General features: G+C 41.3%; 1 protein-coding gene across 3 annotated transcripts; it reads right to left on the minus strand.

Annotated features, from left to right (window-relative positions):
• Positions 1–246: 246 nt before the first annotated feature.
• On the minus strand, positions 247–26,453 carry LRRC66 (leucine rich repeat containing 66). Of its 3 annotated transcripts, none has more exons than XM_005207958.5 (5): positions 26,151–26,453; positions 22,855–23,355; positions 10,728–10,897; positions 5,441–5,630; positions 247–3,831 (listed from the first exon to the last, which is right to left on the minus strand). In XM_005207958.5, the coding sequence occupies exons 2-5, from the start codon at positions 23,348–23,350 to the stop codon at positions 2,114–2,116; spliced, it is 2,574 nt and encodes an 857-aa protein (XP_005208015.1). In that variant the 5' UTR covers positions 23,351–23,355; positions 26,151–26,453; the 3' UTR covers positions 247–2,113. The 3 variants fall into 3 exon arrangements, with proteins under 3 accessions (XP_005208015.1, XP_005208016.1, NP_001179375.1); XM_005207959.5 differs by lacking the exon at positions 26,151–26,453 and adding an exon at positions 23,622–24,734; NM_001192446.1 differs by lacking the exon at positions 26,151–26,453 and having other exon boundaries at positions 2,114–3,831; positions 22,855–23,350.
• Between the last annotated feature and the right edge of the window lie 33 nt (positions 26,454–26,486).

Raw genomic sequence — 26,486 nt, forward strand, 5'->3', positions numbered from 1 at the left:
TAGTCTGGTGTGTCTGTAACTGTGGATTTCAGAGTGAGGTACTGCACAGAGAGATAAATACCACAGGAAAAGCTGGATGGAAAGCGGGGCCAGATCAATACTAAAGAGTTCGTTTTCATTCATTTATTTCATAAATCCATATATCGAGAACCTATTAAATGCCAGACCTTTAGGAGACAAGACACTTTGTTGTTGTTCTTGTGGAGATAAGAGTATAGAAGAGGCAGACAGACAGTAAACCAACCATCACACAAATAATTATTCAACTTTATTTGCGATAAGTTCTCCTGGTGAAGGACAATGCTTGTGTAATGAGAAACTTTGCAACAGGAAAATCCAACTGAATCTAGGGGTCCAGGAAGGCTTCCATGAGGAAGTGACAGTTAAGGCTGAGACTCAGGTAGGGTCTGTTGAGCTTAAAGTGGGGCTTGTTTGGTGGTGAGGTTGTTGGGTGGGGTTGGAAAGAACATTGCAGGCAGATGTGATGTGGACAAAGGTCTGGAGACAGGGAGTTATGTGGTGCTATTATAAAAGAAAAGAAAAAAAAACAAAACAAAACAGAAAAGACTGCATCCACAAAAAATGGGAGCCATGTGATCATACTTGGGTTTTAGGAACCACTCCCTGGCTGTAGCGTGGGAATGATAAAGGCACGTAGGGCCAGTGCTAAAGAAACCAGTTGGTGTGCTGTCGTCACAGATCTAGTGGGAGTGTCAAGGTGAGAACTGAAGCTGGAGCTGTGTGGACAGAGAGGATAGAACAGACTTGACAGATACTGAGGGGCTAGAAGTGATCGTACTCAATGAAAATAATTAGATGTGGGCAGCAAGGAGAGGAAGACCCCCAGGTTCCTGGATGGAGCAACAGGGCAGATAGTGAAATGGAGGCTCAGACTGGGGGGTGGGGGGGAGGTGGTGGTGGAGAGGATTAGGGGCTGCTACTGCGTTTCACTTTGGACATGCTTAGACTGAACTGCCTATGGGGATATCCAACAGGCAGCTGCATGTGAGTTTAAAGTTCCAGAAAGATTTCAGAGCTGAAGTTACAGAAGCAGAAAATAACAATTAAAAGCCATGACAAGTAATAGCTCACTCAGGGAGAAGAAACTGAGTCAGAAGACAAGAGGGTCTGGGACCAAGCCAGACATGGCTAAAAATGACAACAACATAGACATTTACCAGGCAAACATAGAATGGTGGAGTACCGTTTTCTTTTACAAGAAACATAAATGCTCTTCCTGAAAATTAATTTTTAATTTATACTTTGTTCTACAAAATGGAGTCGCCATTAACATTTTTTAAACAAATATTTAGAATTGGTCTGAATCCCTCCAGTTTTGTAGTTTTCTAATCAAACTCCAAAAAGCTGTGCTGTTCTTTGTGCAAAATTCATTAAAATCTCCTCAGCAGCTCCATCTAAGTGCTTCAATATGCACAAAAATGTTACTTGAATCCCCTTTGATTTTCAGGTTGAACATCCTTGTGTTTGTTATAGCAGATCTGGTCCTCACATGGACAGCTAACTCCCATCAGGTTTCTCTGGGTCTGCATTTGAGTATAAAACCTGGAATCACCTTTTTTTCTAACTGCAATACCATAAGTGTTAAATTTTAGTGTAAAATGTATTAATTGGAACCTTCGATGTTTAGGTATCTCAATGCTTCTCTACCTAAATGACCCATGTCTTGTGAATGGCAGTTTTATATTAGAATTAACTAAACATAGAGAAGAATTTAGAGACTCCAGTTCATTGACTCAGCTTTGAGTGCTGACCCCAGTCTTTATCACTGAAGTGCTCCTATGTGCTCAGGGAGCTGGCCTTATCTGAAAGCACTTGTAATAGTGGTACCTGGCTCTTGAGACCATCTTCCAAATAACCCCTCCTGCCCCCTACCCCTTCACAAATGGTGTTGCACTTATAACCTTTCTGGAATCATTGTCCCCAAGAGGACATACACAACCCTCATTTGCATCAGTGTCCATTCTTCTTGTCCTTTTCAGAATCTTGTTGTGAGGTTCTCAAGTTCTGCCCTACAGTGACCTTGGAAGGAATACTGTTTTGAGCTGTGTCTATTCCTTTAACATAAAGTTCTTTACAAACATCTGTTTTTCCTTCACGACAGACACTTGTCAGGATCTGAGGGAACTTTGGCAGAACACGGTGGTGTTTGTGGTAAAGCATCCACATTTGCAAATTCCAAGTCTCTAAGTGAGTACTGCCACTCCACTGCGCTGGGTTGAAGAGCAGAGATGTAATTGTAAATGGACATGCTTGGGACCTCCTCACTGCTAGAACTGCTGCCTGATGACCGGGGCAAGGGATCCTCATAATTATTGGTGTTAGAGGCACTTTCCAGATGAGTCTGGCACAAATGAGAGTCTGGGTCAGAAGTGACAGTTTTTCCAAAATGATCTTCCTGGTTTTCACATTTCCTCAGAGTCTTCTGGAAGGCGATGTTGTCCTTAGGACTCTCTAATGGCCTGACACTGTCCCTCCTCTCACAGGAGACCTGGTCCCCAGGGGGCTCCCCGGCTCTCCAGCTCTGCTCCCCACCTGCCTCTTCTTCGGCCACATTTCTCCAGTTTTCTGAACTTGTTGAACTCAGAGTAAATAAAGACCCTTCCTCAGAATCAGAGTCAGAGTCCACCTCGTACTGAGCGTCAGGAGTGTGCTTTTGCGCGGGCTCCTGGTAAGCTGGAGTCACTGGCAGGTCCCCGCAGCATCCTGGAGGGCCGCCGGGTGGGGACGGGTCTCCCAGGTCACTGAGCGTGGCCGCTTCGTAGTGGGCGGGAGGCTGTCCCTCAGCACTGGCGCCCTGGAGCCTCTGCTGCTGTGCGCTCTGCCCATTCTCCTTAGAAAACTCCGAAGGGAAGTGTGGAGGGACCCCTCCTCTCTCTTCCCCAGTGCTGGGCGTGTGTGTGCGTGCTGGTCTTTGGGAGAGAGGCATTGTCGTTTCTCTGGGGCAGGGTGGTCCTAGTTCATCGGAATCCTTACGGACTGAGCTAGGGCTGGTCTGTATTCCGGCAGCCACTGCAGGGATGCCCACTGAACGCTCACTGAGGGAAACTTGCCTGGCCACAGTGTCATAGTTGCCTTCTCCAGGATCATTCCTGTAGATGTGGTCCCATCCCGCCGATGTGAGTTGGGTGTCATGGGCGTTTGGCGGTCCGTAGAGAACGCGCCGGGCTGCACTGTGATTTGGGGGAACCGTATCCTTCCCACTTCCTGCCCCAGTGGAGACCCTGCGTTGTTCCCTGTCCTGCCGGCCGCCAGCCTCCCTTCTGCTCGGTGCCACCGTTCTTGCTGGAACCACAGCAGTGCGTGGGGCTTGGTTCTCATAGAGGTTTAGATGGTGGAAAGTTTGGGGCAGATCCATCCTCGGCTGCTGTAGGTTTACCGCACCTTCGATTTCATCGTAGAAGGCCTGGTTTGAATACTCGTTCCCTGACGCTGAACCTGGACTTTTTTCCCGGCATCTCTGTTGCCACAGTCTGTCCACATAAGGCCTTGCAAAAGCCCCCAGGCAGAAAGCCACGAAGAACGTGATGAACACCGACAGGCAGACGGCCAGGACCAGGTCCTGGGAAGAGTCTGCCTTTCTGCCAGCAGCACGCACATCCTCGGCCCTCCTAACCCGTTTTGGCAGCTCTCTCGGCCTGTCACCCGCATCAGAGCCTGCAGTGTCCTTCTCCAGCATGGAAAAGCGCACTTCCTGGGCCCTCTCAGCTTTGCTCCGTATGAGGGTATTCATATGTTTCAAATCAGCGTGAGGAAGGTGAGTCTCTCTGGACATTCTGCTTGTGGGGGTCCACCAGTGTGCATCCTCCTTGCCTAAGAATGGGAATGAGAGTCCAGTGATTTAAAAGCATCTGTGAGTCCTCAGTCGCTCAGTCGTGTTTACTCTTTGCAACCCCATGGACTGTAGCCTGCTAGGCTCCTCTGTCCATGGGATTCACCAGGCAAGAATATTGGAGGGGATTGCCATGCCCTCCTCCAGAGGATCTTCCTGACCCAGGGATCAAACCCACATTTCCTAACTTGCAGGCAGATTCTTTACCACTGAGCCACCAGGGAAGCCTCAGTCCTTATCTAGCTAGATTTAAAGTCTGTTTTACATGATTAGCAATTTTACTGGCTGATTGATTGGTTGGTTGTCTGATGCCAACGGTGTGTGTAAGGCTCTGTGCACATTTACACGAGGCTCTCAGGCTTGGGTCTGAGGCTCCAAGGCCCAGAGGCTGTGTTTCTTAGGCTTCCTGACTGACTCCTGCCCACAGGAGGAAGGAAGCCAGGCTGTGGGTACAGTCACATTGCCCCTCCTCTCTCCACATCCTTACCTACTTACTGCACATCTGTGAGGACATTCTATCAGCCCCCTGCAAAATCTGCCTTGGCCCCACCTGTGTTTGTTATATCATCTCCTCACCATTCCTCAGTGCTGGTAAACAGCAAAAATATTCAGGTTTTTCTACTGGTTCCTGACATTCTGCCTTCCACACTCAGAAGGCTGGTGTGGCTTTTACAGAGTGATGAAACAAGTGTGGCTGACACTATTAAGACTTCTCTCATTGTTATGGATTTCTCCTAAACCTGTTAAACATGGCCATGTCTCTACTCAATAGCAGTCCTGAGTACAGCAGAGGCCAGAACTCATTAAAAAAAAAAAAGAAAAGAAAAGTCTATTTCTCTCTTTTTTCCCAGTTAGGAGTTTGATTTTAGATTTAGCCAAGATAGTTACTAACAACAGTGCTCACTGCTCAGTTGTGTCTGACTCTTTGCAACCTCATGGACTGTAGTTGCCAGGCTCCTCTGTCCATGGGATTTCCCAGGCAAGAATACTGAAGTGGGCTGCCATTTCCTTCTCCAAAGGATCTTCCCAACCCAGGGATTGAACCCACATCTCCAGCATTGGCAGGCGGATTCTTTACCGCTGAGCCACTAGAGAAGCCTGATAGTTAATAGTGAAAAAAAAAAGAAAAATCCAGAATATTCAATTCCAGTCACATATTTTAGCAGTTTGGGAAAGTGACAGATAAAAAAATCAAAGAAAAATATTCTTTTTAAATTTGTGTGTTTTGTGTATATTTTCAGAGGGGTAGCAAGTATCTTAAATAATTATGGTTCAAGTTTTAGAAGTTCTTTGATTATTTTGTTACTCTTTTGGGTAACAAAATATGACATTGGGGGTTGTAGAGAAACATTCTTTGTGAAATTTCTGGTTTTGACCAAATCCAGTGGTTCCTGACCATGTGAAGAAAATTGTTCATGAATTGAGGAAAACGGATACCAACAATTGTTCTGTGATACAGCCCAAGGATGACTAACGCACTCTTGCTCCTGAGGCGGCTGTCATTGTTTCAAATGACACTAAATGTTTTGTATACATTTTTTTTCTGTTTAAATGGAACCACTTCTGAGAGGAGAGGTACTACTGACTTACCTATGGACTCATTGCAAATAGCATTCCACCTTTTCCTCCAGGACTCAGAAATAACATTTTGGAAGACTGCCAGGCTGTAGTCACACTGCCATGGGTTATCAGCCAGGTCAGCCTCCAGGTGGGGAAGTTCTAGGGCCATGATTACCACTGGCAGGATGGCTGTCAGCCCATTGTTGCTGAGGTCTACCATCTGCTCAAGAAAAAAAAAAATTAGGACAGTCTGTGAATAAAGACATTTGGAGACAAATGAGTTACAGATACAGTCTATATCTCTATGGAAGTGATATGAATTTCCCACTGATTCCAGAGTCAGAGACTACTGGGTTTAAATCTCTGCTCTGCCCCTAAGAACTCTGTCAGACTCAGCAAATTGTTGACTCTCAATGAGCCTATCTCCCAGGGTTGTTCTGAAGATTAAATGTATGGGAAATCTTTAAGTCTGGAGCCTTTATTAAAAGCCCAACCACTTTCCCTTCCTTTTTTCCTAAGAGTTGTGATTTTTACTGCTAGATATAACCTAGACTCCCAATTTTTATCAAGATTTGGAATTAGGTACCAGGTTTAGAAAGTCTAGAAGCCCTGTAATCTTGAAAGTGGCAGAAAATATTGGATGATGAGGATAGAGTCCAGAAGAACAACTGTGATTGAACAGAAGGAGCCGAGAGGATTCTTTTGCAAGTATTATTTTAAATGTTGTGGTTCAGTGGCTTAGTTGTTTCTGATTCTTTGTGACCCCATGAACTGCAGCACTCCAGGTTCCTCTGTCTTCCGCTATCTCCCAGAGTTTGCTCAAATTCATGCCCTGAGTTGATGATGCTATTTAACCATCTTGTCCTCTGCTGCCCACTTCTCCTTTTGCCTTCTATGTTTCCCAGCATCAGGGTCTTTTCCAGTGAGTCTGCTCTTCACATCAGGTGTGAAGATAAGATACTACCTTATCTTAAAGGTAGTGGCTTTCTCTGCATCCATGGCTACTCAGTATACACAAAATGACTACTTTTCCTAGTCTCATATGAAACAAAAGGGAATGTGAGGAACAAAAAGGACTCAGTGACTCTAGAAACACAGAGCAGGATCTGCTGAAGTTGGATCTTGCAGGGGTGTTATGGGGTAGGGGAAACAGAGTTAGGTGTAGCTCTCGCTGCTGTCTACAGAGCACTGCTGCTGTGTACCAGGCATTCTCCTGGGTGCTTTACATGCCTTATCTCTGATCCTCACAACAGCTTTGTCATTTCCCCTTTTTTACAAAGGAGGAAACTGGATGGGTCACAGTATATCCCACATAGTCCCTAGTCCTAGAACTTGGTACCCACATGTTCAGAAAATAATGGAGGAATGAACAAATGAATGAATGAATGGCAGAGTTAAAGTCTGATCTGCCTCTGCAGCTGGGTGCCTTCTATTCCAGAATACAGCCTCTTGGAGCCTAAGCGCTCACTGCCCTGAAGTGAACGGCTGGGCAGAGGAGGCCTGGAGTGTGAGGCACCAGAGTGGGATCATGGGGTTTGAAAGCAAATCATAAATGCAAACTTTGCTGAAAAGTAAAAAGAGAGCCATGGATAAAAACCAGAAAGTCTGAATGTAATTCAGGTCAATTGTTTAAGAAACTCAGGGAAAAAGCAGTATTAGCATCTTAGGTCATATAAATTCTTAAGAAAAGCTGATTTAAACACTCAAACAACACCATAACCAATACTCAATAGTGAAGTAGTGATCTTTGCTTTGTTGAGTAACCAAGCACTCTTAACTCTTAAAGGAAGGTGGTCAAAAATAGGAAATGAGATTTGGAAGACATACACAAAACAACTTTCCTTTGGCCTGGCCTTGTCTAGGATCAAGAGCTTTCTGTGTATACCTGTTGTGGTCTTTTACAGACCAAGACCTGGGGACTGGAGTCGACGAAAAGAAAGAGAGAAAAAGAGAGAGAGAGCAGTATCTCTTGGGTTACATGGAAAACCAATAAAGCCCATGCAGAGGACTTGTACCGCTCATGAAGGCACAAGTCTCTCTCAAGGAGGTCTTGAAAGCCTGGGTGAGAAAGTGAGCTTGGCAGGCTTCCACATTCTGATGAGAATGAAGACAGAAAGAAGGGTGCAGGGGACCAAGGTCTCTAGTGGAGCAAGGGTATTTTATTAGCAGAACTGCATGCTTATATATCTTCAGTAAAATGATTACTCAGCCATTACAAAGAATGAAATTCCACCAGTTGCAACTAAATGGATAGTCTAATACATACAAGGTCGCTGAAGTGAGTCACTGAAGGGAGTCACTGAAAGGAATCCAAGCAGGTTCCCTTTCCCATGATCTCAGTCCTGAGACCTGCATGCAGCTCTACTCGTTCCTGTATTCCAGGAACTGATAAGGAACAGAGAGTCCTTGAGAAACGGCACACAAAGGAAAATGCAACATATTGGATCCCTTAAAGTTGAATGTCCCCTGACATACACCATTCTCATCAACAGGTGAGATATTCTAATGTTTTGATGGGTATTTTCTTCTTCGTGCACATCTGCTTTTTCATCCTAGTTAGCTATTATGTTACAAATCATGAAACTGAAATCAAAACAGAATAGAGGACAGAAAGCTAATAAAATGATTCAGGAGGGGTAATTTCTGAGAAAAGATGAAAACAGAATAGACCAATTTGGCTAAAGAAGTGACCATTCACCATCATTTGAAAGGAATGTACTTTATATTGTAGAGATTGGGAGAAGCATATAATGTTGGTAACAAATCACTATGCTAGGAAGAATGGCATGCAAAAAGGAAGGCTAATTTGAAATGCCAATGAAACATTTTCATTCCATCTAAACACGAGGATGGATTTATGCTTTAAAAAATCTATCTGGCTTCTGAAAAGATTCCCACATAAGAAGACACATAGTGCAAGCATTAAATATATCATCTGGGGGGAAAAAAAAACAGCACCCATTTTAATATTCAGCTTTCTGGTACCAAAGATTCTCATCATGTCCCCAAACCAGGTTTTAGAGTTATTGCTGAACATGCAGAAGGGATAAGAGAGGAGAAATTGTATTATTCTGGGCAACTCAGGTAATTTAGAATTACAGATGATTTAAACATTCTTGGGTTTATTTTTTAGTCTGCCTGTAGCATCTATTACCTGTGAGCTGCAGAAGACTTTTATTTATAAGTACAATAAAAATGCATAGGAAATAAAACAGGCATAGGGAAATTATATATATAAATATAATCAGTATGGGCTTCCTTGGTGGGTCAGCATTAAAAGAATCTGCCTCCAATGCAGGAGATGCAAGAGATGTGAGTTCAGTCCCTGGGTTGGGAAAATCCCCTGGAGGAGGGCATGGCAACTAACTTCAGTATTCTTGCCTGGAGAATCTCCATGGACAGAGGAGCCTGGCGGGCTATAGTTCATGAGGTCACAAAGAGTCAAACATGACTGAAACGACTCAGCACTCACACACACACATAATCAGAATACAACATACTAAATGAGGTTCTAGGCAATCTGACAATATTTCTGTGGCAAATTGTGGAGTGCTGCCAAGTTAAGTAGACTTTTTCATCTGCTCTGATAACTACTATGGCAGACAGGTCCCCAGAAAACCTTCCCCACATTCACATCCTTTGAGTCATTGCCTCCCCTTGGAGGGGGAGAGGTGAGACCTCTGCTTTGCTTCTAACAAATAGACTATGCTGAAAGCAATGAGACATCTCTCCCGTGATTACATTCCATGAGCCTATAATGTTCTTGCTAGCAGGCTTTCTCCTTTGGGCTCTGAAGCCAGCTGCCATGCTGTGTACTGCTGTGTGGAAGCCCACATGGCACAGAAACAAGTGCAGGCTTACGCTGACAGCCAGCAAGGAACTGAGCCTTCAGCCCAATAGCCCATGTGGAACTGAGTCCTGCCGATAACCACGTGGCCTTGGAAGTGAATCCTTCCTCAGTTGGGCCTTCAGGTAAGACTCCAGCCCTGGCCAACATCTTGACTGCAGTCTCTTGAGACACTTTCAGCAGAGGCCCCAGCCAAGCCTTGCCTGGATTGCTGATCCACAGAAGGCATCAGATAAATACATGTGTGTAGTTTTAGACTGCCAGGTTTGCAGTAATTTGTTACACAGCAATAGATAACGTATACACCTATGCATGATCATCATCTATCCATTCATTCCTTTGTTTGTTCACCAAGAGTTTGTAAATGCATGGTACGTACTGGACAGACGTTAAGCACTAGAAAACAAAATAGACATAATGTATGTCCTCAAAGGGGCTTCCCTGGTGGCTCAGTGGTAAAGAATCTGCCTGCAATGTGGGAGACCTGGGTTCAATCCCTGGGTGGGGAAGGTCCCCTGGAGGAGGGCATGACAACCTACTCCAGTATTCTTGCCTGGAGAATCCCCATGGACAAAGGAGCCTGGCGGGCTACAGCCCATGGGGTCACAAAGAGTTGGACACGACTGAGCAACCAAACACAGCACAAGGCATCTCTAGGTGCCACACTGCTGGCCACTTTGGTATTTCTAAAGGAGCACTGAGGAGAGATTTTACAGTATCTCCTCAAAGACGGGGAGGTGGGAGAAAGGGGCTTGGAGGAGAAGGGGCTAGGGCTGTCAGAACTAGAGCAGGGCTCTGGGAGCTCCTCACACAGCTGTCAGGATGTCAGGACCTTGGTTAGATTCACTGCAGGGTGCCCAAGAGCCAGGCAGCAGGGCTCTAAAATGTGACATCGGTCCCCCCATCATTGGTCTGATGTTTATAACCATATGTGACATGTGGTATGTGCGATGCAAGTATATGTTGATATCATTATTATTTGTATTATTCTGTGTCCAATTTTGGTGTGGAGGCACCAGGGTCACTAGCCTTCTGAGATTCATGGGGTCCTGGGCCTTATGGGTGTAGAGTCCATATAGGCCCATAGCATCCCAAACTGCATCAAACACCAGGGATATTTGACTGATCTTGTAGTTTGGGGAGGGAGCGTTCCTAATAACTAAGATTCATTTTCTTGCCAATTGGTAAGTGAAAGCTCAGAGCTGGGTTTAATTTGACTTAGGAAAAATAATGTGCCTATTCTTGCTGCTGAGTATTAACGTTCAAATAAAATTCATGTCCACTACTGAGGCCTTGGAGTTTTGAGGCGAGAGAGAGACTTCAACTTTTTCAGGGGAATCTTAAAATAGACTTATATTTTTTGATTAGTAGCCAGTACTATTGGGCATGTACAAACTGTTCAATGAAGAGTTCTAATGTAATTGCCTGTAGGTCCACATATTTGAGATGTTATAAACTTTATTTTCTAACCTGTAATTTTTTTAGGTCCTTGAAGGCTTCTGGATGAATTCTGAATATCCTGTTGCTCTTTAAATGGAGGTTTTCCAGTTGCAGGCAGTTATGAAAATCAGACAAACCAATTTGCGATATCCTGTTGAATGACAGATCCAAACTCTGCAATGACTTCAGTTTCCATAGTCCTGTTAAAATTAAAAAGCAGTTTGAAATATAAATCTGACATTTACTGCAGCATTGTTTATAATGGGAGGAAACTGCATACAACTTAAATGGTTCACAACAGAGAAAGAGGCAAACAAAGGGTAGTCTATCAATACTATAAATACTGTGTAGCCTTAAAAGAGAATGGGATAGACCAATATGAACTGACTGAACAGGAAGGTAAACGTTAATTTTCAGAAAAGTACGGAGTATAATTCTAATGTTTTTGCAAAAGAAGAACCAGATACATATGTTTTGAGAGAGCAGAGAAGAAGGCCTGGAAGGAGATGAACTAAGGTACCAGTGGTATTTACACTTTGGAGCAGGATGGTGAAGAAAGGTGAGACTATGCTTTTATTTTATACACTTTCAATTCTTTCTTTATAAGAACATGTGCTAATTTGGGGGCTTGCCAGGTGGCGCTAGTGGTAAAGAACCTGCTTGCCAATGCAGGAGACATAAGAGATGTGGGTTCAGTCCCTGGGTGGGGAAGATCCCCTGGAAGAGGCGATGGCAACCCACTCCAATAGTCTTGCCTGGAGAATCCAACGGACAGAGGAGCCTGGCAGGGTATTGTCTTCAGGGTCACAAAGAGTCAAACACCACTGAAGCTACTTAGCACGCACGCACATGCTAATTTTATAAGAGCACCAGTAAAATAAATCTAACCTGGATTGAATGAGAGAATTATAATACTTGCTTATTTGATTGACCTGTGGGTAAAACTGGATGATCTTGCTATGGTTATAGAGAAAAAAGTTGTTTTGATGCTTCATTTACATGGATGAATTCGTCCCCTTTTCAGAGATTATTATTCTATTTTGTAGTTCTATCTTTTAACTACTTATTGTTGATAAGTGTTTTCTAGAAATTCTTATATTAGGTAATGTGTTACAGCTAGATATTTTACTTTCTGGCAAAATCATCTAATTGAGGGTTGGCCTCTGCCTTCGTATTTCACTTGATTCCATAAGTAACCGTTTGGCACTGAAGATAAACATTGAGAATGAGGTGCTAGCCATAGCAGTCTTCAAAATTTGATTTCCCATATGAGTCTCCCAAGGAAGCCCTGCATTTGTACATTTCCTTCTGCTCTGTTCTCACATGTAGCCTGCGTCTTTAACAAACTACTACATACAGATCATGTGGTTCAATTCCGCAAGGGTTTATTTCTTGTCTACTATCTGCAGAGTACTTACTATAAGACTGTTTGTACTGAGAGATGATGACTTAATTGAAATGGCTTCACATCTATGCCCTCATATGTTCATTTCAGCTGTATAGACTAAGCAAGAGATCACAAGGATGACAACTCAGTCAAAATATTATGAGCAAGGCACTTGGTGCTGGGGATGAAGACAATAGAGAAACCTTGTGTCGGGTTCATGATAAAGCACACACACAAGAAAAAGCTATTAGTTACACAAAGCAGTTATGCCCCCACCAATAAAACAGTCTTTGGTTGTCAGTCTCTCCATCAGATGATTGGTCCCTTCAGGGCAGAATTCACATCTTTGTGAACACTTGTAAGGCCTGTTGTATGATATACATTCCGTAGGCTAGAGGTCACAGTGGTTGACCTGCACAGAAATTTACAAGTCGTGGGGCCAACATTAAAGATTCAATACAAATATATACATTTCTAACTTTTCTTGAAAAATTGGAAGTCTCAAATGGCATGAAACATTTGGCTGGAGCTGAATGAAGGCTGCCTGCTTTGGATGGGACATGTACTTATAGATGAATATGATGTCTCTATCAAAAACAGGAAGACAAAGAATAGGCCAAGAAGCCCTCATGTTTAGAACAATGAGAGTCAGCCAAGGTTAATATTCAGCTGGCATATGCTGAATACTCATGAATACAATATGAGAAATTCTTCCATATTGGCTCATGAACAGCCATCGCTGAGCCCTTGTGTGCTGCTCCACGGCCCTGGGCACTTGACTGACTGCGTTCTCCCTCCCCCTTCCTCCCCCAGAAAGATTCCACTCCATCAATACAGCCAGGAGGCTTCCAGCTTGGGAACCCAGGCTAAAGGTCACTTGTTAAATGTTTTAAATGTAACCTCTGGAGAAAATCTGTTTCTTTGTGGAATGAAGAATATCCCTATGTGTTTTAATATGCAGACATATGGGTCTTGAGAAAAAAATGCCACCCAGAAACTGATATGAAGGAGTTTCTTAACATTTTCATGAGATTTCCTGGCCTGTTTAGGGATGTAAGCTCATGGTTGCTACTATATCTAGTGCTTAATTGAATTGAATAAGTACCCCAGGAGTTCAGGGATAAAGGAGACCGCATCTATCAATTGACAGCGGGTGTTGAAACCTCCACCTCTAGCCGTGGGTTTGAAATGAAGCTGGACCTTGTGGGGCCTTCTCAGAGACAGGGCCCTGTGTTCCCTACCTCTCGTCTGTAGAAAAGCTTTAACCTCCTAGGCCTTCCCCAAGTTTCAAAGAGCAAATTTAATCAGAGAAGTGAGAAAACGTAGAAACCAAGGAAAACAGTCAAGTAAGATAAAATAATAATAGTTTATAAAAACAGAATGATCATACGATCCAGCAATCCTACTTCTGGGAACATACTCAGACAGAACTATTTAGTTCAAAAAAATACATGCACAGTTCTGCTCATAGCAGCACTGTCAAAAGAGAGAGCAAAAGCATGGAAATAACCTAAATGATCCACCAACAGATGAAGATAGAGAAGATGTGGCACGTGTATACAACGGAATACTACACAACCATAAAAAAGAACGAAATAATTGCATTTGCAGCAACATGGATGGATCTAGAGATAAGTGAAGTCAGTCAGACAGAGAAAGACAAGTACCATATGATATCACTTACATGTGGAATCTTGGAGAAGGCAATGGCACCGCACTCCAGTACTCTTGCCTGGAGAATCCCAGGGACAGGGGAGCCTGGTGGGCTGCCATCTATGGGGTCGCACAGAGTCAGACACGACTGAAGTGACTGAGCAGCAGCAGCAGCACATGTGGAATCTAAAATATGGCACAAATGAACCTGTCTACACAACAGAAACGGACTCATGGACAGAGAACAGACTGTGGTTGCTAAGCTGGGAGTGGGGAGAGGAGAGGGAGGGGCTGGGACTGTGGGGTTGGTAGGTGCAAACTATTAGCTTTAGGATGGATAGACAACGAGGTTGTACTGTATATAGCACAGGGAACTATATTCAATATCCTACGGCAAACCATATTGGAAAATAATATAAAAAAAGAATATACATATATATGTGTGTGTGTGTATGACTGAATCACTTGGCGGAAATTAGTACATTGTAAGTCAACTACACTTCATTTAAAAAAACGACCCCCCCCCAAAAAAAAAACCACAGTCTCATCTCAGCCAGCTCTGCAGGCTGATGTGCCCCCTCTGTAAACCAGAGGTGCTTTGGTCTTGGTATCAAGGTGTCCTATGGCATGCCCAGTGTGTCCCACTGCAGAGCAAGGCCATATGGGTGTAGCTGCCACATGAGGCTGGCAGGAGGCAGGGAGGCTGCTCTCAGCAAACGTCCTCTGCCAGCTCGGTGGAAGCTGTCTGTAGCAGGAATAACTCCAGACCAAACAAACACTTCAGCTGTTTGAGTTTTGAAATAAAATTGGGGGGTGGGGCAGTTAGCAACTAAGGGGCATTTTAGCTGCTACCACTAAGGTACCTTTAAGGTACAGTAGCAAGAACTGGGATGGGAAAGAGAATTAGATACTCAGGATGATCAAAATGGCCCTAAGAGAGAACATTTTTGCACATCTGTTTTGTATGAGGTTGAAGGAGAGATGTTTTACATACATCGCTCTGTTACAGTTTTTACAAATGTTCTCTCTAAGCCTCACATCAACCTTTATATATATTGCTGCTGCTGCTGCTGCTAAGTCGCTTCAGTCGTGTCCGACTCTGTGCGACCTCATAGAGGGCAGCCCACCAGGCTCCCTGTCCCTGGGATTCTCCAGACAAGAACACTGGAATGGGTTGCCATTTCCTTCTCCAATGCATGAAAGTGAAAAGTGAAAGTGAAGTCGCTCAGTCGTGTCCGACTCTAGCGACCCCATGGACTGCAGCCCACCAGGCTTCTCCGTCCACGGGATTTTCCAGGCAAAAGTACTGGAGTGGGGTGCCACTATCTCTAGGTAAAGATAAGAACCAGGAGTCTTTTCTAGGTTAAGTGACTTGCTTAAGGTCAATAAATGAGTAGAGTAATACAAGGGACTTCCCTGGTAGGCCAGTTGGTAAAGAATCTGCCTGCAATGCAGGACACTGGGGTTTGACCCTTGGGTCGGGAAAATTCCCTGGAGAAGGAAATGGCAACCCACTCCAGAATTCTTGCCTGGGAAATCCCATGGACAGAGGAACCTAGCAGGCTACAGTCCATGGGGTCACAAGAGTTGGACACTATAGTGACAAAACCACCAGCAAGGAATACAAAAGATAAAGCAGAGAGTAAATGCGCATATGACAGGCACATATGAACTTACCTACAAAACCAAAACAGGCTCATAGATAAAGATAGCAGACTTGTGGTTGGCAAGGGAGAGGGATGGACTGGGAGTTTGGGGTTGATAAATACAAACTGGAAGAGTGGAACCAGAACATGCCCAGGCATGTTTGGGGATGGGGGGCGGGGAGGCTTTTGAACATTGACAGTTATAAAAAATACCTTTTTATTTGACTTCCTTCATAATATCCAGCAAAGATCCACAAGAAGAAGAAAACTTTTGCACATGGGAATTAAGACTGTGATGATCAGTTATTCCTTCTACATGAAGATTTTCTCTTTACTTCTACTTTTAGAGAATCAAGCTTCAATGCTACTAAGAGAACTGGTGAAGTTCTACAAATGATCTTTTCGTTTGGGGGTCTCTCAAGATGGAGTTGGGGAATTTGGGTAAACTCTTCCAAGACCCTTGACTGTGTTTCTCAATAAGGGGAAGCATGTTCTTTTACAAACTGCATGGTGAATCAGTGTTGAGGGACATTCAGGTGAGTGAAAGAGGTTGTGAGGTGCATTACTGGGTGGGGCTTGGTTATCAGAGAGCACATTTCATGTTTAAAGAGAGTTAAATGTTGGGAGAAAAATATGGAGGCAATTTTGTGGAGATGGGATTATTTATTAAACTGTCTTCTGATGATCACTTAGGCCACAAGGGGCAGGAATTTGATTAGCCTTTGCATTTAAATGGCCAGACAGTTTTATTACTTCCAAGAAATTATCTCAGTGTCTATTAGAAAAAAATGCTACAGAGGGTATGCCCAGACATTACACTATCTTAGAAACATTCCTTGGGACTCTGAACTTCCTAAATGCTCTTCCAAATGTGATAATCTGATAACATAAAGTTTATGGCTTCAAGTTCAAAAAGTATTAAGAATTAGAATAGAGTCTGGAATGGTCCTGGATAACATATTTGATTCATAAAATCAGCCCTTAATATGGTCAAATTTACATAGGTGAGCCATAGACCTTGCCCTCTTAGCTTAATGACATATATTCATTTTGTTACTTTAGAACCTGTATTGGTTTTGAGAACATTGGTTATTGGTATTTCCATAATCCAAGGAGCAATCAGGATGAAAGGTTTAATATCCTACAAATGAAAAGAATACAACATGCTTCTTTTTTTCAACAATACACTGGTTACATTTTTTTTCCTTCTCTACCAGTTTCAAAAATCAGGTAATATTTTGCCTCATTGATAACATACTTATCGCTTGGATTCTGGAATTTAGTGTGTTAATGTGAGGTTGTCACCTCTGGTCTTTCAGCATAACTGGAAACACAGTAAGATGTTTGTCCTGATATATTTTCAGGCACTTTTGGGCACTCCCAAAATACTGCTTGATGTAAGTGGGATAGTGTAACTGTAGACCAGTCCCTAGGATTTCTATTTTTTTTTAAACTGATTTTTCCATTATTAAGGCTATACTCCCAAAATATGGGAAGAAGGTGAAGTGATCATTAAGGTTAAATTCATGGTTGGCTTCTGTTTTGTAAATTATATAGGCCAGTACCTCCTCTGGGTGTTTTTCCAACATGAAGATTTTTGGTAACATCACAGATGGTCAGTATCAAGACAGGAAGTCAGCTGACATTGGGTTAGTCAATATGATCTTTTACCCTTCAAAAAGTGGGCTTTCTGGAGTCAAAGCAACGTTTCACTGGCTCTATGAACTGTCACTATTTTAAGACATGTCAAACATGATTTATAAAGGTACACATGTGCCACAGGCCAATTGTTTGATTGGTGCTGAGATTATCTCTAATTAATTGTTAACTGAGATGAGAGCAAACACCTATGTAAATCAGTTCAGTTCAGTCGCTCAGTCAAGTCCAACTCTTTGTGACCTCATGGACTGCTGCACGCCAGGCTTCCCTGTCCATCACCAACTCCCAAAGCTTGCTCAAACTCATGTCCATTTCGATGGTGATGTCATCCAACCATCTCATCCTCTGTAATCCCCTTCTTCTCCTGCTTTCAATCTTTCCCAGCATCAGGGTCTTTTCAAATGAGTCAGTTCTTCGCATCAGGTGGCCAAAGTATTGGAGTTTCAGCTTCAACATCAGTCCTTCTAATGAATATTCAGGACTGATTTCCTTTAGGATGGACTGGTTGGATCTCCTTGCAGTCCAAGGGACTCTTAGGCACCTTCTCCAACACCACAGTTCAAAAGCATCAATTCTTTGGTGCTAGCTTTCTTTATAGTCCAACTCTCACATCGTACATGACTACTGGAAAAACCATAGCTTTGACTAGAAGGACCTTTGTTAGCAAAGTAATGTCTCTGCTTTTTAATATGCTGTCTAGGTTGGTCATAGCTTTTCTTCCAAGGAGCAAGCATCTTTTAATTTCATGGCTGCAGGAACCATCTGCAGTGATTTTGGAGCCCCCAAACATGAAGTCTGTCATTGTTTCCACTGTTACCCCATCTATTCGCCATGAAGTGATGGGACCGGATGCTATGATCTTAGTTTTCTGAATGTTGAGTTTTACGCCAACTTTTTCACTCTCGTCTTTCACTTTCATCAAGAGGCTCTTTAGTTCTTCTTCACTTTCTGCCATAAGGGTTGTGTCATCTGTGTATCTGAGGTTATTGATACTTCTCCCAACAATCTTGATTCCAGCTTGTGCTTCATCCAGCCCGGCATTTCTCATGATGTACTCTGTGTAGAAGTTAAATAAGCAGGGTGACAGTATACAGCCTTGATGTACTTCTTTCCCGATTTGAAAGTAGTCTATTAGTCCATGTCCAGTTGTAACTGTTGCTTCTTGACCTGCATACAGATTTCTCAGGAGGCAAGTCAGGTGGTCTGGTATTCCCATCTCTTCAAGAATTTTCCACAGTTTATTGTGATCCACACAGTCAAAGGCTTTGTATAGTCAATAAAGCAGAAGCTGATGTTTTTCTCGAACTCTTTTGCTTTTTTGATGATACTACAGATGTTGGCAATTTGATCTCTGGTTCCTCTGCCTTTTCTAAATTCAGCTTGAACATCTGGAAGTTCACGGTTCATGTACTGTTGAAGCCAGGCTTGGAGAATTTTGAGTATTACTTTGCTAGTGTGTGAGATGAGTACAATTGTGTGGTAGTTTGAGCATTCTTTGGCATTGCCTTTCTTTGGGATTGGAATGAAAACTGACCTTTTCCAGTCCTGTGGCCACTGCTGAGTTTTCCAAATTTGGTGGCATATTGAGTGCAGCACTTTCACAGAATCATCTTTTAGAATTTGAAATAGCTCAACTGGAATTCCATCACCTCCACTAGCTTTATTCATAGGGATGCTTTCTAAGGCCCACCTGACTTCGCATTCCAGGATGTCTGGCTCTAGGTGAGTGATCACACCATTGTGGTTATCTTGGGTCATGAAGATCTTTTTTGTATAGTTCTGTGTATTCCTGTCACTTCTTAATATCTTCTGCTTCTGTTAGGTCCATACCATTTTTGTCCTTTATTGTGCCCATCTTTGCATGAAATGTTCCCTTGGTTTCACTGATTTTCTTGACAAGATCTCTAGTATTTCCCATTCTATTGTTTTCCTCTATTTCTTTGCATTGATCATTGTAAATCTATTTACCTATATAAATAGATACAAATGATTCTCTGCTTATGGATTATAATTATGAATTAGAGTGGGCTAAGATCACGTCTACTGCAATAACTATTTAATATTTTAAAAGATAACTTGAGATTTAGCCAAAAACAAATTTATTGTTACCTAGCCATAGTCACAGAATAATGAATGGGAAGGTACGCTAGAGGGGACTCAACCTAGTAAAAACTGAAAGTATATGATGACTACAGAAAAATACTTCAAATCACAAAATGCTATGGATAAAAGAACTCAAGTATATCCAATTAGATTTAGGGCTTACATTGGACTTCCATCATTGATCTGTTTTATTCATCTCTCCATAGTTCTATATGCTAGAATTCTATTATTGAATAGAATTTCAGATACAAGATTTGCTCATTTCATATATTTCCCCCCCTCCTTTGGAAGTTTAACATATTTCCTGATATTTTGGGAAGCAAAAGTTTAACTTGAGAAAAGAAGATGGGACTGTATCTGCATTTTATAGGGATATTTGGTCCTTAAATGAAATGTATGCATCCTAACTTCCAGTGAGCTCTGGGGAATTCATCTGCCTTAAGGAGACAGAGTCAGCATTTCTCTATTTACTGTTGTGGGCTAATATTTTGACATATTAATCTTTTGCCTATCTCTTTTCCTTATTTCCTTTCTCTCCATTCAAGCAGAAAGTAAAAGATCTGTGTTAATTGTTCCAGGGGAGGCCCTCCCTGGTGGCACAGTGGAAAGAATCCACCTGCTAATGCAGGGGACACAGGTTGGATCTCTGGTTGGGGAAGATTCCACATGCCGCGGAGCAGCTAAGCCCATGCACCACAACTACTGAGCCCGAGCGCCAAGGCCTGCAAGTCTCAATTACTGAGCCTCTGTGCTGCAACCGCTGAAGCCCACATGCCTAGAGCCTGTGCTCCGCAGCAAGCGAAGTCACCGCAATGAGAAGCCCGCAGGCAGCAACTGGACAGTAGCCCCCGAATGCACATGATAAGGCAGAAAGCAGAGGTGAATCATGTCTTTTTGGCTTTTATTTACTAAAGGCCTAAATCTTTAGAGGAAAGGAATTTCTAGATCTAGATAGAGGATTTTGAAGAAACAAAAGCAGGTAAGAATTTCCTCCAAAGTGAAGGACTGAAAAGAAATGTTCTCTGGCTAGAAGGGGTAAAGGATACATATATGAGCATGTGTGCACGTGCACACACACACACACACTTTGATGCCTTGTCGGGGTATAAGATTCTAGAGCTATGGTACAAATCTAGGAAAAGACAAATGAAAGTCCATGAAAGACTGATGGTAACTGTCACTATCTCTCCATCCCACTCTAACTGATGCTAGCAGGATGGGGGCTCAAAATTAGAAATTCTGCTGAATTATAAACAATAGTTACGTATCCAGCTCACCTGAATTTGTGGGTTGAGATTTACATTTAAACACACTAGTTAGGAAACACTGCTATATCATGTGAATATGTGTAGCTTTAATGATGTTCATCAAAGAGTTATAGCAAACAAAAAGGAAATAATCTAAATGCTATTTAACTAAACTTATTATAATATATGTATACGTGAAAATTGAGGCTTCCCTGGTGGCTCAGATGTAAAGAATCTGCCTTCCAATGCAGGAGACACAGGTTCTATCCCTGAGTTGGGAAGATCTCCTGGAGAAGGGAATGGCTACCCACTCCAATATTCTTGCCTGGAGAATCTCATGGACAGAGGAGCCTGGTGGGCTACAGTCCATGGGGTCGCAAAGAATTGGACACAACTGAGTAACTAACATATATGAAAATTATTTGACTATTTAAAATATTTATGAGATTGCTTAATTACATAATGATGTTCCAAATATTCTGTGATATAAAATTATGTTATGACATATGGGCAGTAGGATACAATTTTGAAAGAAAAATATATGAGTAGGCATAAAGAATAAACTTGAAGAATATATATTACATGAGGGACTTTAATGTTTCCCTTTAAATTTTTCTTTAATTCCTAATATTCTACAAATAACAGGCATTTCTTTTACAATAAGAACAATATAATAAAAATCATAAAATGCAATTAGTTTATACTTTGCACTGAAAATACTACACCCTGCTTTTATGGAAAAGGTCAGGGAGAGAAGACTCCTGTCCTCACACAATTCTGCTGATATGGTGACTGGAACAGTTGTCCCTTCACCTGCCAGGCTATTACTGCCACATTTACGCTTACAACAAGACCAGAAACTGGTGATAAATGAATAAATAAAAAAATAAAAACATGAAATTAAAGAACTGAAAATGAGAAAAACTAAATATAATTTGAGATGGAGAGAAATGAAAATATTCTTACATTTTCCTTTTTAGCATGTGCATGCCTGTGTGCTAAGTTGTCTCGGGCATGTCTGACTCTGTGCAACCCTATGAACTGTAGCCTGCCAAGCTCCTCTGTTTATGGGATTCTCCAGGCAAGAATACTGGAGTGGATTGCCCTGCCCTCCTCCAGGGATCTTCCTGATCCAGGGATTGAACCCACGTCTCCCACATCTCCTGCACTGGCAGGCAGGTTCTTTGCCACTAGCGCCACCTTAGGGTCTAACATAAAGTAAGTACTTACAATGGTGATTGAGACTGAAAACAAATAGGGAAAGGAAACTCTGTAGCTTTCCTGAATATAAAAAGGAAGCTGTGGCTTACAAATCTGATTTATTTTCTAAATAAAACATCATTATAAAATATAAAAATATAAAACATTATTATTAGTATTATTATATATTTTCTAAATAAAGACATTGGAGTTAAGGAACTCCAACATGTAGATTACTGAGTATCAGAATGGATGGGTATTTATTATAAAATAATATAATATGTGTTCTGATGAGTTCTAATTTTGATTTAATAAGAGTTTACATATAATATTAGCATATGTATAGTCTACATTTGGAGAGAACTAGATAAGTAGATGTAAAATGTATTCTGTAGAAACAAAAATTATAAATATGGCAACATTTAATTTGAATTGTTACATATTAAAAGTATCTGAACTAGTTATTTCTCAATGCTTTTCTATAATTAGTAACAAATATACATAAATCAAATTAGGTAATTTAAAATAATGCATTATTATTTAGTACTTAAATACTTCCTATTAGTACCTCTTGACAAATTCATATAATATCAATATAAGTTATGGCAACAGGAGATTAAATTACATTGATTTTAAATTCCACATATTATAAACTTAAAATTTTCATAAGAAACTCCTTTTATTATATTTGAAAAGTGAAAGTGAAGTTAGTCACTCAGTTGTGTCTGACTCTTTGTGATCCCATGGACGGTAGCCCTCCAGACTTCTCCATCCATGGGATTTTCCAGGCAAAAATTCTGTAGTGGGTTGCCATTTCCTTCTCCAGGGCATCTTCCTGACTCAGGGATCGAAGCGGGGTCTCCTGCATTGCAGGCAGAGTCCATCGTATGAGCCACCAGGGAAATCCTTTTATTTTATTTACTCTGATCAAATTGCTGTACTTGCAGCTGTTTTCCTGAAACTGAAAACAAACCTGGAATTCTTATTGACACAAAACATTATGACTCAGTGGGTAAAGAATCTGCCTATAATGCAGGAGACATAGGAGACACAGGTTTGATCCCTCGGTCAGGAAGATTCTCTGGAGAAGTAAATGGTAATCCACTCCAGTATTCTTGCCTGAAAAATCCCATGGACAGAGGAACCTGGTTGGGTACAGTCAAAAGTGTCACTAGGGTCAGATGTGACTGAGCAACTAAGCAAGCATATTACCTCTCCAAATACTCGTGGTTTCTTGGTCCATCTTTTAAAATTGTACTTACCCTTGGGAATGTTGCTGAGTTTATTTCGTTGAAGAGTAAGCAACTTGAGAAATGGAAGCCGATTTCTCAAGCTGCCTCTGTGGCGTTTCACCCATGAGGACTTAAAACTGGGTAGATCCAATAATACTGAGTGAATGGCATTGTTGCTGAGGTTTAATGTTTCCAAAGCATGAAAATGTTCAAGAGAGCTTAAGGTTATTTTTGATATGAGATTGTTACTAAGGTCCAGGTGTTTTATGTTCCATTCTTCTTTTTTCATGTGAGTTTGTAAGAGAACCCTCAAGAAATTGGAACTGTCATCCACTGTGGGTGCCATCTGTGGTATGTCCATGGGTATTTCATGCTTTCCAGCAAAGGAGCAATTTGTTGTAAGATATCCATTCCATTGGTACTTGGAATTGAATAAAATACTGCTTTTTCTTGATGGGTTTGTCATTGTGCCAGTAAAATAAAGACCTATAACCATGGTAATCACTCTGAAACACAGGTTTTTCATAATGCCTGGAGAAAGAAAAATTGACTTATTCAAAATGACTTGTGTACAAACAGCAAATAAGCAGAAAATTTAATATTCAATTTAAGACTTAGCAAAGTTATCTTGCCTTGATTGTCAATTTAAGTGGATGTTTGATTTCTTACAAATTGCCAAAATGGTATACAGCCATAGTGTAAAATTACATTTATGTCACATTTTAAAAGAAAGACCCTCTCCCCCCACTGCCCTCCACCCCAATCTGTCAAAAAATACATATTCGCTTGGGTCTCACCTCTGTGTCTGCTTTTCCAGGACCATTCGCCCTACAGTCTACTTTAGAATGAGGGAAACCTACCAAGATTAAACACTTCCCTGTTCCTTGCTGGTCATTAGCACTGAGTAAAGTCTATTATGTTTATCTTACAGCACTGTAATCAGCCTTGTGCTTTACCATGTGAGTGACAAGTCATCCAGTTACACTAAACCACAGAACTGTATTGGTGAAAAGTTCAACTCATGTGAAAGAGACTCATGATTTTTTTTAAACGACTGGAGGAACTACAAGCTTTGTCTTTGTGGCTTTGGTGACCTTTCAAATCCTCCGGAAATGAGACATATACAACACTAAAAAAAAGGAGGGGTGGGTTATAAAAAGGATGGTTTGCCTAGGATCCATGAAGATGTAAGATACAGAAACTCAAGTATCTTCATCAGAGATTCTTGAAAGCAATCAAAAGCTTTAAAACAAGTATCTACAAATCATAATGCCTGAAGGTATACCCAAAAACAATTTTAAAAGAAAAGTAAATGAATACTTTTGTGATTTAATTACTAAATTCTGTTAAAAATCAGCGTGTGTACAGATAACCACATGATTCAGCAGGTAGGTTTACGACAAATCACCCTTTCTGCTCTAATGGCACCACTCTCGTTCTCGTCACTCATCTGAGTACTAGAATGGGCTAACTAGTTTTCCTGCCATTTTTACTGCCTCTTGATTTTCCTTCTTGGTTTATCCAGTGAAATTCTGAAGGGTTATTTCCCCACAGTATTGTTTTCCTCATTTCATTCCCTCATTCAAAATCCTTAAAGGGATCCTCAGTGCCTATAGTCCAAATCCCTCGGGTCAGCATCCTAGGCTTTGTATTATTTACATAACTTTATGAACTAGTTTTGAAAGCACATGGGAAGTACCTATGAGGTGAGGCTTGTGCACCTCAATATATATGCAGAGCTCATGCAACAATCAGCTTTTGGTTCACTCTAATTCCAAGCCCAAAGCCCTTTCCTCTTCTCAGTTCAAAACCTACGTATGTCCTTCTAGATCTATCACAGATCCTATGACCTTAAGACCCTTTTTCCTGCTTTGGCCTCTATTTTATCCAGAAACCTTTCAATAAATATTTATTGAATGAATGAATATATGTTAACAACATTCAATTTGACAGGATATCAATACTATCCTGCATTGCTTTGCTTTGTATCTGTTTTAAACACCCCAAAAAACAACAGCTCCCAGATGGTAAGGGCCATGTTTTTATATATATACACATACACATATATAAAGATAAAAGTTCCTCCACTTTTTAATATTTTTAATACTCTTCAGTCATAAGACTATGCTATATATAAATAGGGCTGTATCTATATCATCAACCTATTTATCATCTAAAATTTATATACATAAAGTTCCCCTATTTAAAAAATATTTTTAATAGTCTTCAGTCTGTCATAGGACTATGCTATCTATAAATAGGGATATATCTGTATCATCAACCTATTTATCATCTAAATTTATATATTTCCCCCCATGTTCTATATTTTTAAGTCTGCAGTTTGTCATAGGGTTATACTCTGCTTGGATAAATGAATAGATGGAGTGAATGAAACTTACCATGTAACTTTTTAAACTTTGGTTTCATATAAGGTCAAATCTCCCATAATTGAAGGGTATCTAAATTCAGGTACACATGGCCATGAACTGCAAAGGTGCCCTACAGCATGGAGGAGTGACTGATTTTTAAAGCATACCTCTTTTGTAATACCAGCAATTGAATTAATTTGTATAGTCAGAAAGGTATTTGTTACTACATTTCAAAGCTGAAATCATCAGTATGCAATTATATAGCAAGCTAATGTCACAATATCAGCAGTAACAGAAAAAAGTCATCATTCAGAGGCATACTATAATACTAAAGAGAAACATGCGGTTGAAAAGTTTTTTCTTAAGGGGACTTAAAAATCACTTTTTTCCCCCCACTTACCTGATTCTTTCTAAGTTGAAGAGATTTATCTGTAACTAGTAGATTTGACTTCAAAACAGCTGATAAGGATAACTTTATATCTTAAAGTGAAAGGTATTAATTCATAAATTAAAAAATATTATACAACAATGCAAACTAGCCATAATATACATATATCCCCTCTGCATTGTCGTATGGCAGAAACCAACATATTTTAAAGCAATTATCCTCCAATTAAAAATAAATTCAAAAGATTATACACACTAAAACAAACTTCTATGTTAGGTAAGGAACATCTGAGAACTCCAGAAAAATTTTCTGAGGCTACTGGAGACAATTAGGTGAAATGTAAATCTATAAATGGACACATTCAAGCTGAAGTAATGAGGAAACAGAAATATTGGGTGTGTCAGTGAGAGAGGTAGGGAGAAAGCAGTAGAAAAATCAGAAAGTAGAAAGGAAACGAGTCCATTCCTACATGAAAGAGAAGTTACCACAATTAGAAGGAAAAAGCGAAAGAGGCTAGTTTTGCCAAGACGTAGAAAGCACACACCAGGAACACTGTTTCTTGGGCATACCTCCGGTCCTCAGGGATTCTTTCCAGTGGGTCTCTCTGAATCATGCCAGGTGAGGATTTTAGACCCGAGCCTCTGAGGCTCCACCCATCGGCCCTGGAGCCTGCCCTCTGGCAAACCTTTAACCCCTTCTTATCTAAGCTCTGGCCTCTTGTAATGCACATTCCCCTGGGATGTTGGGAAAAGCCACCAGAGAGAGAGGCCTTCTGCAGTGCAGAGGGCAGGACTTTCCAGACTGGGACTGTACAACTTCTCACTCTGAGCTCTAGGATTCCAGAGAGATGACATAAATACTGGGGGTGCCCAATTCTCAAGCTATTTCATGTTTATAGGAGTGAG

This window comes from Bos taurus, chromosome 6 (assembly GCF_002263795.3).
Source record: "Bos taurus isolate L1 Dominette 01449 registration number 42190680 breed Hereford chromosome 6, ARS-UCD2.0, whole genome shotgun sequence".
NCBI lineage: Eukaryota > Metazoa > Chordata > Mammalia > Artiodactyla > Bovidae > Bos > Bos taurus.